The following is an 11,226-nucleotide window of genomic DNA, read 5'->3' on the forward strand; positions in this document are numbered from 1 at the left end:
GAAAATTGCGAGTGGAAGGTTGCCATGGAGGAAAAATGCCAGTTTTAGAATTATGTGTAGAAATTTAATATCATTCAAGTTTTCGGATTTTTTTGGGGGTACCATGAGAGTCACAGAGGTTGTAAAAGCACAGATACTGAGGTAATACAAGAACAATCTTATGGGTTGTACAAAATATAGAATACTGTCCTCACTCAACGAAAGGGCCTCACTCTTGTACTCTTTAAAAAAAATGCATAATGATTAAATTGCATATGTCGTGAAGGAGGGTTAAATAAAATGTCAACAATATGTGCGTGCTGAAGTAATACTACTGAAGTATACATTGAACTAACATAGCTTATCAGATTTTTTACAAAAATTAGCGAATGTGAGACATGCAACTTGTTGATTCGGCCAGTGACACTTGGCTTTTAACACTACCAAAGCTTCCACGCCCAGTCCCAGGTCTTGAAACTATTTTTTGATTTTTTTGGGTGGTTTTTAAGGATCCAGGGGTACCCTCAAGTACCCCGCACAATCTGAGGGTTTGGAACTATTTTTTTGAGATTAAAGAGGTTCCTTGGATGTATATGATGCATTGGCGGGGGTTTTAACTATCCCACACTACCCCCGATATCCCAGCCAACCCAAGGGCTTTGAATTAGTTTATGGTGTTAGAGGAGTTGCTTGGATGTATTGGATGAATTGGCAGGGATTTTTAACAATCTCAAACTACCCTCGGGATATTCATTTTTTGTTGTATCAAATATTAGAGGAGATTAAGTTTAGTTATTTTCAGGATTTGTATTCAATTAAATTAGTTAGACGTCAATTTAGAAATACTTTTTTAGGAAAAAATTGTCTGACATGCCCTTTTTGTCTTTTTTTACGATCATCTTAGATGATGTCAACTGGTTTGAATCGAACAAAGAGCGTATAAACACATTTTTGCAAATGCAAAGCAGGAATTTGTCTTAAATAAGACCGATTTCTCCCTTTCTTTCTTCAGAGTTGAGATGCTGGTTTGCTTGATTTATTGAAAATAAGAATTTTTTCGATCTGTGTTTGATTCGACGGAATCTTTTATATGAAGGAAAGTAGGACCATAGACATTTAAAATCTTTTTAAAGTCTTTTAAGCTCTACTGATCGATTTTTCTCGCATCTAGCACTGTCCACGGATGTTTTTCAAAAAAAAAATTCAAGTACATAATGTGGCCCCTTTTGTACAATCTGACAAATCAGGACAAAGTACGTTTGATCTCTGCTCAAACATTTGTACAAATATTCATGTGTCTGGTACACTCCTTTGATAGCCACAAATGTTATAATGTACGTTTTACATGAAAAATTTGAAATTTGAGAGCTGTATAAGATTTTGGTCCTTTTGTTTTCGTTTCATAGTATTCAATTATTTTTAATTTTAAGTCAGTTCATTCGTGGGAAGTAAACAAATAAACAACATTAAAAACAAACGAATCCCAGAATACATTTGATCAAGAGAAAAGACACAAAAATTTAATTGTTATAAATCACTCATGATCAAAATTGAATAGATTTTTTTCAAAAGTCTGATTTTATGAATTAATTTACTGATTATTCAAAGATTTAAAAACTTTGTATGTTTATCACCATTTGTATCTTGTTCTTGAATAAATTTAATTATATAAATAGCTGAATAAGTAGAAAATCCATAATTATTTATCTATATTTGTATGTTGTCAATAGTTAGTTCATGAATTTTAACTTAAAAAACCAACTACATAATAAAGTCAAAAAAATTACTAACAAATTCAAAAAAATTATAAAATATTTTTTTCTTTTTATGCCTTAATAGTAATATGATTTTTTTTTTTTTAATTTGATCTGATTTTGGAAGTACTTCCGGAACGTTGGAACTTTGACCGGATGGAAGGTAACGGCTTTTGATGACACACAAATAAATTTAGGATGCCATTACCTACACTTAAATACATCTCATGATCCATGGTAATTTTGAATTTGGTAAACTTTAAATAAATAGCGAACACTCTATTGTAAAAGTATATATGCAGTGATGAAAATCTGGTGTATTTTTGAGGTGGCCTCTTTTCTAATCTGAATAATTAATTTTCTTTTCCTAAGTAGTTGTCATTATTTTATACACCCTTTCTTAAATAGATTCAATTATATTCAAAACCTGATTTAATATTCCTCTGTACTCATAAAAGAGAAAGAGTAACCCTGAGGGTTTCTTCCCGATTTTATAAGTGTAAGTCCTTGTTGGACTCAGAGTAGAATTGGGGTTCGACATCGGAGTAATTCTTGCCAATGTCCTTGTTTATATCCTTTTCTCCTTCCTCCCTTGTCACAGCTGATTATAGCTGATCTAATGAAACATTATGAGCCGTATTCTTTCTCTCCTCCAAAACCGTCTTCAAATTGTCAGGATTACCATGTTGATTTTTGGTTTCTTTCTTTAACATGCCCATTGTTCACAGGATTTTCATGACGATCATATGTGTTGTATTAAAGACCTCACAAACTGCACTCTAACATCGAGGGTACTCCAAAACAGCCCAGACCTGGGCCCATATGATTTATATCTCTGGGGAGGGTCGATCATGAACCTTGTGGCATGTATCATTCTTCTGTGGAGGCCTTGAAGAACTACATTACCTGTACAATGAATCCGCACGATGTTAAGATCACCGATTAGAGGAAAAGAAGAAGAAGTTTCGACAGCCAACAACCAAATACAGCGTACATTATAGTGCTTGAGTCCATAGCGTTATCTCGCTAAAACAAAAATAAACAGTGTGTTTCGTGGTCAGCTGTTAATATTTTTCCTTCTGTTCTCTTAATCAGCGTTCTGAATGTTGATTGGTTGAATTATAATTAGCTCATTATAAACTGTGAAAAAATATATCCATAGTTGAGAAAAACTGCCTAGCTACAAGCTGATATTTAACCCCTTTTTTCTGTTTTTTTCCGGGGGGAAGTTGTGTGATACAAGAAAGGTAACACGCCTAACAATGCAATACAACTCTTTTTGTACATGTCGTTCCAATCACGAATCAAGATAAATAAATTCTGTGTTCAATATCGACAAATTTTTTTAATAACTAGGATTAAGTATTAAAACAATACTAGATTTTTTAGATCAAGAAAATCTATCGGATATTTTTTATGGTCCTTAAAAGTTCGGGTATCCAAAGGTGGTTCAGATCTTGAATCTCAGATCTTACTTATACTGTATCTGAGTACTTCTGACCCAAGACCTGTACTATTTATAATCTCTAATGGTCCACAAATCGACTCCAAGCCCCCCCATTTTAAATGGTCTCCTGTTGTTGTCTCCAATTTTGAGATAGAAGGAGAAAGCATAATGTTTGAGCACAGGGGCGTCCGCAGGATTATATTTTTTTCAGGGGGGGAGGGGAGTTATTGGGTTTTGGAATTTAAAAAAAAAAATTTCAAAATTATTTTTTTGGGAAAAAGTTTCCAAAAATCCAAAGCAATTTAAAAAAAATTCAATTGCATTGCTATTCTTAAAAAATTAAATATATTGAAAGAAATTTGATAAATCCACATTTGTTCACACAAAATTTCGAAACCCCGGAGCTATTCTCAAAAAATTAATTTTTTTTGAAAAAATAATTGAATAAACTTCACATATTAAACTTTCCTGTAAATAGTAAAAAAAATATATATATATTTTTATTCAGAGTAGGGCTACATCCCCTCCAGCGTATCCCCTGTGGACGCCCCTTGGGCAAACTTATACAATGTATCCATCTCCATAAATGAGCCCTCATCATTTTCCCATTCTTTAATATTATGATTCCTATAAGAAACATCAACACTCTTAACGGGCTTGGATTAAGCCTTTTAAAACGTTCCCGTGTGATGATAACATATCTAATTCTGCAAATCCATTAAAGTACATATGTATTATTTATAGAACGTTTAATAATTATTAAACGAACATACAAAGAAGGATAAATAATAATGTTTAATTTAGGATAGATCATCAGCATCAGGGTTTTCCGAGTTTTAAATAAATAAATATTATGTAAAAGTATCTTATGTACACATCATAATAAATGATGACATAAAATGCAACGTTCAATATATATATATATGATTAATTATTAGTATTAGATTGAAAAGCGCTTCTGTGTTATTCTAAAAAAGAGGGACGCCCAACGTGTTCTTCTTCCTTTTTACGTATCTACATACGTGCGTGCGTGCGTGCGATTTAACAATATTTGTAAAGAATTTCTTATTATTATTCTTACTCTTTTCATCTATCAAGTTTTCGAGCAACTCAGTCGACAGTCAGTCAGTGAAGCCTTTAAATATGAGTGAGAACCCTCTCATCAGGGAGAGTCCCCTAATTATGTGGCATCCCCATGTGTACAAGAGTCCTCCAAAGAGGCTTACTCCTTTTTTTATACAAGACATTTTGAAACTTGCTGGAATAAGAAAGGTGGATAAACGATTTATTTGTGATAGTTCTTTAGGCGATGAAGAAGAAGAATATGAGGAGGAAGAGGAGATTCCGGAGCCTCTTAATCTCTCTCTTTGTCATCGTAGTCATAGGCATGCGAATGAGAATGTCGTCTCATCCAAGACTGAAGGAGGTAAGGAGGGTCTGGATTCATTTACTAATTATAGCAGAACTGCACTTGATTTTTGTTTACGTTCCAATGCACTTTTCATCATAAATTCACTTGAATATATATTCTTATAATAACTACTAACTTCTACGTACTATAAATAAGAGCTATACTAAACTCTGTAAAGTAAATATTAAATCATTTTATATGTTGAGTACCTTAATATCAATTATACAACTAATGATGATCCCTTGCTTTGCAGTCTGTAAATCCCACACAATAAAAAAAAGTTTAAAGCGGAAAAAAACGGATTCCCCCATTTCCTCCTCCAGTATTGGAGTCCCAACCTCTTCTTCCACTTCTTCCACCTTTGACGATGACGAAGAAGACGATAAGAAAAAGAAAAAAGTCCGAACAACCTTTACCGGAAGACAAATATTTGAGCTGGAAAAAATGTTTGAAAGTAAAAAGTATTTATCCTCTTCAGAGAGATCCGAAATGGCTAAAATACTAAATGTCACGGAACAACAGGTAATCATCATCATCAATCTGTATTTCCACCAAACCCTCAATCCTAATCACCCTTGTGCATTCTGCAGGTGAAGATATGGTTTCAAAACCGTCGAACCAAATGGAAAAAACAGGAAAATATCTCCAATGCAGAAGCCGCAGAGCATATGAAGAACAAAAAGTCAACCTCCCCACATTTATCCGTTTCGGGACACGGAAGTAGTGGTAATAGTATCATGAATGGACTAGGGGCCAGTCTTTCCTCCTCATCTCCTAGTCGGCCCTCCTTTGAGTCCCTACAACATCATTTTGGAAGCGGCTCCGTCTCTTCAGACAGTCGTCCTTCATCCTCTATGCGCTCTAGTCCTCCACCGCAGCCACCTCGTCATCACTCAGCACTCCTAGTTACCTCCTTTGAATCTGAAGAAGATGAATTTCGAGAAATGCGTCGGGGAGGAGGGGCCGGGGACTCCGGCGGCAACAGTAGTAGTCACAGCAGTAATCATGAGTTTTGTCATAATTCGGACTCCAAGGAGTTCGACGATCACCATCATCACCCCTCCTGATGATTCTTTATTTTATAATAGACATTTTGATCCACGACTACAGACCTCAAATTCCTCCTTATTTGCATTATCTCTTGGTAACTACTCTGCTATTATCATCATCTCTATTGTCATTACAATTATACAAGTCTTACAAAAATTGCAATCCTATATATATATATCCTATATATTTTTGTTGTGTCTATTTTTTTTTTTTTTTTTCTTAAACGACACTGATTATAATCATCTTCTCATCATCTTAATTTATATAAGAATAATAACAAAAAACATAAAAATAATTAGTAGCATAATCCTCTGTTCAGGTTTATTTATTTATGTAACAACGACCATATTTCCCCATCTGTGAAATTCTGTCATCATTAATTTGAGTGTTTGTGTGTTTAATAGTAATTATAAGTTGGGAAAGAAAAAAATAACTAAAAATCGAATCGAATGTTCCCGCCAAGAATTTCTTACATATTTATCTACTCTCATGGGGGGATAAAATATGTGCATAGATAAATGCCTTCGTAATGTTTATTACGAAGGCATTTACATGTTAGTTGTGTGCAAGTTTCAACTTGTACATTTACGAATTTCTAACGCCTTATTGAATTACCACATCTGTCATTCTAAGCATTACCAACTACATACTATCATTTCATTCTGATCTATTATGTATTCACGAATAATATAACTGAGCATATTTGAACTTTATAATGTGCCACATAATATATTTCATCATCAATTTGTAATTTTCATCGAATTAATCAAAAATGGCGCCATTTTGGTATGGACCATCCAAAGGATATTTAATGTTCGCGTTATCCTCATTTAGAGTACTCTAAATTTAAAATCACCTTAGTATTAACGTTGTGTACACATTTCAATTCAATTTGCAATACGTCTCAGTTATAACACCTTATTTAATTACTACATCAGTAATCGGGGGTTTTTGGATTTAAAAAAATATCCAGCAACTAAAAATTTTTGAAAAGAATTTAAACGGTTTTGAAAAAAATAACTAAAGAATTAATTTTGTTTATAAAAAAATCTTTCAAAATTACATTTTTTGGCAAAGAAAATACAAACATCCACAGTTATTTCAAAACAATTTCAAAAACTAAACTTCAATATGAACTTTTTTGAAAGCAAATGGGAAAAATCCACAGCTATTGAAAAAAAAAATTGAAGAAATTAAATTTCCACTAAATTTTTTGGAAACAAATTTGAAAAATTCAAAGTTATTCCGAAAAACAAAATTTTTTAGAAAAAAATTCTAAAATCCACAGCTTTTCACTTTAAATTTCAAATATTAAATTTTCTCTCAAAAAGCAAAAAATCCTTAGTTTGGAGAGGGCTACAGCCCCTCCAGCCTTATTCTTTGGACGCACAAAGTAAATGTTTTTAATAAACAAACATCTAACTGAAGATATTATTATATTTTGCTCTATTTATGACTTATTTTCAAGTAATATAACTCAGAGGTTTTACACTTAATAATCTGCAACATATTACTTATCAATTGGTAATACTAATCCTAATATCTCAAAAATTACAGCATTGAATATATTGACCATTAAAAGAATATTCAATCTTAAGTCTACTTTAAATTGTTAATTTAAAATTATTTATCTCTTTTCTAAAATTATTTAATCTTTTGGTTGCAACATGTACAATGTACAACATGCTAATATATATCTAAGTTGCAAACTTGTACCCATTATATTCTCAAAAATAATTATAATTATAAATTTTTGATAATTAAATATTAATACAATTGAATTTCCGAGATGAAAGAGTTAAAAGTCATTTAAAAGGAGTGGGACTTATACTATATATTCTATTCTGTATCATGTGATTAAAAATGTAACTTAATCAGGGGCGTCCGCAGGTATAGGGATAAAGGGGCTGTAGCCTCTCCATATATAATGGAATTTTTACTTTTTACAAAATAAATAAATATATATTTGAAATATATTTATTGAATTTTTTGTGAATGGCTGTGGATTTTTTAAATTTTTTCCCCCTAAAATTAATATTTTAAATTTTTTGTAAATAGCTGGAGTTTTTTGAAATTTTTATTAAAAAAATTTATAGTTGAAAAATAATTTTTTAAATTTTTTGTAAACAGCTGTGGTTTTTTGAATTTTTTTTCACATAAATTTTTCTATATGAATAGCTACGGGTTTTTGAAATTTTATTCCAAAAAATATATTTGAAATATAATTTTTGAATTTTTCTTCAAAAAAATTGATTTTTGAATTTTTCTTCAAAAAAATTGATTTTTGAATTTTTCTTCAAAAAAATTGATTTTTGTAATCTGCTGTGGTCTTTTGGAAAAAATTTCCCCCAAAAATTATTTGTTTATCAATAGTTCCGGATTTTTGACATTTTATTTAAAAAAAAAATTTAATATTAGAAATTAAAAAAAAAAAAGGAGTCATTTCAGGAGTAGGAAATATTCTAAGTATTCTAATTTGTATGATGTGATTGCTTAATATAATGTAAATTAAAAGTTCAACTTAATTGCAAGTTGTTTCCCTTCGAAATATTCCTTCTTTTCTTATATAATATTATTTTCCTTCATTCAATGTTAATTGATTTTCAATAATAATAATGATTAAATTATAAAATATCTATCAAATAAGAAATATTTCCACATAAATACATTTATGTATCGACCCTTATCAATAAGCTGATTTAAAGCTTACTTTTTTTTCTCTTTCATGTATGAATATTGAATGATTGTTTTATAGAACTATTTTGCTATCCATATAATTCATTGATATGATGCAATGCGTTTATATACCTAGTGAAGATAGAGTCATCACAAAAAATAAAACATGATTCCATTTATTTAGATACCTTGTTATGTTATTTGATGATAGATACTTTTTTTTTTAAAAAAGAGAGAGAATCATAAAAAAGTACTTATTTTAACACAAGTGTCTCCCAATTAACTTATTCGGTGGAGACTAGGAAATTATCTTTGAGTGAGATCTCAGGAAACTAATTTTTAAATTAGGGATCCCATTAGTCTGTATTAATAAAGCCATACCAGGTTGTACGAAATGAATTAATTTTTGGAGGTATGGTGATTGTAATTTGTAAATTTCCCATGTTTCACGCAACAATGGACTTTTTAAGCTTTGGAATAAGATATTTCTGTATTTTCTGTAAACAAAAATGGAAGCACCAATAAATCAGATTGCTGCTTTGATGGCTTGAGAGGAAAGTCCAAGAGGCATGTGAAAAGACCATTAATGATTAAAAAACAACAAGATGTCCTTTTGGAGCAGGCCAAACACCTCCTAAACGTTCTCAAATATCATGGTAACCTTGTGATCTTCTTCTCGGATGAAAAAAAAATTCAATGTCGACCCTGTATTTGCTTTGAAGAAAATTCTGAAGACCTCTGCCACATGTCCAAGATGGGTGGGCGGGTGCTTTGTACTGCTGGAAGACGTTAGACGCCTTGCCCGACTACTTGGAGATCTTAAAGACAGAACAAAGTGCTCCCGTTGGTCTTCAAGATCACCAAGAAGTCAGCACGGCGTCCTACATCTTCTAGCAGTATGGAGCACCCACCCACTCAGTCAATTGGTGGAATAGAACATGGAGTTTTGACCAAAGAAATTCTGCCCCCCCCCCCTAAAGCTCTGATCTGAATCCTTTGGATTACTCTATCTGGTAGCAAGTCGAGTACAAGGTCTGTAGATCACACCAAAGTAATGTCACCAACATTAAGTCCTCCGTGGAGAAGGATTGAAAGTTCATGAGAATGGACTACATTGCTAGAGTGTGTTCTATCTTCTGTAACCGCTTGAAGGCCGTCATTAAGATCAAATACATAACTAATATCTGTCATTGTTTGCTTAATAAACGTCTTTAAATAATCTATCACGTCTGACTTAATTGAGACTCAGAAAGAGCAAAAGTTTGCTCACATTGATTAGTGGTACATCCATTTTGCAAGACCCTATAAATAGTGCTCCATGATCAGGGCATCCGCTGGGGCTGTAGCCCCTCCAATTTAAGGAAGACATGCTTATTACTAGAAGGATTAATGTTTGAAATTTTTTTCAAAAAATTTAAAATTTAATTTAATTTTTCAAATTTGTTTTCAAAAAATTTAATTTTCTGTGAATAGGTATAGATTTTTGAAAATATAATATTCGAGTTACATTTGCAAAAAAAGTTAATTTCTGATTTTCTTTTCTAATAATTTAATTTTTGATTTTTTTCCCTAAAAACTTAATTTTTGATTTGTTTTTTTCTAAAAATTTAACTTTTTGTGAATACTTGGGAATTTTAAAAATAATTTGTCTAAAAATTTAATTTTTGAATTTTTTCAATGCAAAATCAAATTATAATCCTGCAGAATGACGATATATTCATATCATAAACGAATATATAAATCCCGTAAAAAATATGTGGTAATTGTGTTTGTCTATTGATGATGCTTGAGTTTCAATAAGAATGCGTCATACTACTGTTGTAAAAGATAAAATATATATATATATTTTTTTTAAATCCAAAAACCTAGCCCTTTCCAAAAAAAAAAAAAAAAATACATATATATTTTTTTTTTTTGAGGGGGAGGGGTTTTAGATGTGTTTTTTTTTTTAAAAAAAAAAATTTTGAAAAAAAATTTAAAAATTAAATTTCAGATATTTAAATTTTTGAAAAAAATTTTAAATATACTTTTTCATATTTAGTTTTTTCCAAAAATCCAAACTATTAACAGAAATTAAATTTTATGGGAAAAAATTGCAAAATTTACACCAAAAAATTGAAAAATTTACACCAAAAATTAAACTTTTTTCTAAAAAACAATTCAAATATTCAATTTTTCTAAGAAAAACTTCATTTATACAAAAATTTAATTTTTGAAATTTTTTTGAAAAATCAAACATAATTTTCTAAATATTAATTTTTTTAAATTTTTTTTCAAATTCTCTTCTAAAAAGCAAACATTTCTTAATTTTTGGGACTATTTTTTTCATAATATAGAAAAGTAACAAATAAGAATCGGAAATTAATCATTTTTTTCTCATGTTGATTCCGATTCCAGGAAAAAGACCCGATTCTCCAATTCTCCTTCCGATTAATCGTCCCATCACTAATAGGTATTCATTGGACGATTTGAATATAATAAATTGGTGGTTTTTTAAAAATAAAAATATGACTAATATCCTTATGAACTTATCTTAAATTTTTGTAGTCATTTCTCAGTTCTTCTGTCCTATTTGTAGTGGAGCACTTGGGCCTTCGCTTACCGATTTCTAGTATTATATGGCCTGAATTATAGCTTTAAATGGAATATATGTCTTTATTTACCAATGTTGTCATTATTAATCGTTTTTATTCTCACGTCGACGTCACAAAGTCAATGGAGGAAAGGATATTTTTCTTGCCTTAGACGAGACTACAACTATATCCGGACATTACTTATTTTCCCGTGTGTCGAAGCATGAGGACTTGGACTTGGAATCACTAAGACCAGACTACATGAGCGAGACAAGTAATATGTAATATGCGATGAAAATCTGTAACGGCCTCATTCATCAGTACACATTTAAATTG

The 11,226-nt window shown here is 31.0% G+C and overlaps 1 protein-coding gene across 1 annotated transcript; it reads left to right on the forward strand.

Moving 5' to 3' along the window:
• Positions 1 to 4,271: 4,271 nt before the first annotated feature.
• LOC121129517 (uncharacterized) lies at positions 4,272 to 5,933 on the forward strand. The gene is made up of 3 exons (XM_040725238.2): positions 4,272 to 4,606; positions 4,845 to 5,113; positions 5,182 to 5,933. The coding sequence occupies exons 1-3, from the start codon at positions 4,324 to 4,326 to the stop codon at positions 5,656 to 5,658; spliced, it is 1,029 nt and encodes a 342-aa protein (XP_040581172.1). The 5' UTR covers positions 4,272 to 4,323; the 3' UTR covers positions 5,659 to 5,933.
• Positions 5,934 to 11,226: the final 5,293 nt, after the last annotated feature.

The sequence above is a fragment of the Lepeophtheirus salmonis genome, chromosome 14 (assembly GCF_016086655.4).
Source record: "Lepeophtheirus salmonis chromosome 14, UVic_Lsal_1.4, whole genome shotgun sequence".
In the NCBI taxonomy this organism is placed as follows: Eukaryota; Metazoa; Arthropoda; class Copepoda; order Siphonostomatoida; family Caligidae; genus Lepeophtheirus; species Lepeophtheirus salmonis.

What these genes read in the sequence shown, in the direction of transcription:
- LOC121129517 (XM_040725238.2), top strand. Translation starts at nt 4,324, where the DNA reads ATGAGTGAGAACCCTCTCATCAGGGAGAGTCCCCTAATTATGTGGCAT. An exon ending in CTCATCCAAGACTGAAGGAG is followed by an intron (nt 4,607 to 4,844) that starts GTAAGGAGGGTC and finishes CTTGCTTTGCAG; the next exon opens with TCTGTAAATCCCACACAATA. An exon ending in TAAATGTCACGGAACAACAG is followed by an intron (nt 5,114 to 5,181) that starts GTAATCATCATC and finishes TGCATTCTGCAG; the next exon opens with GTGAAGATATGGTTTCAAAA.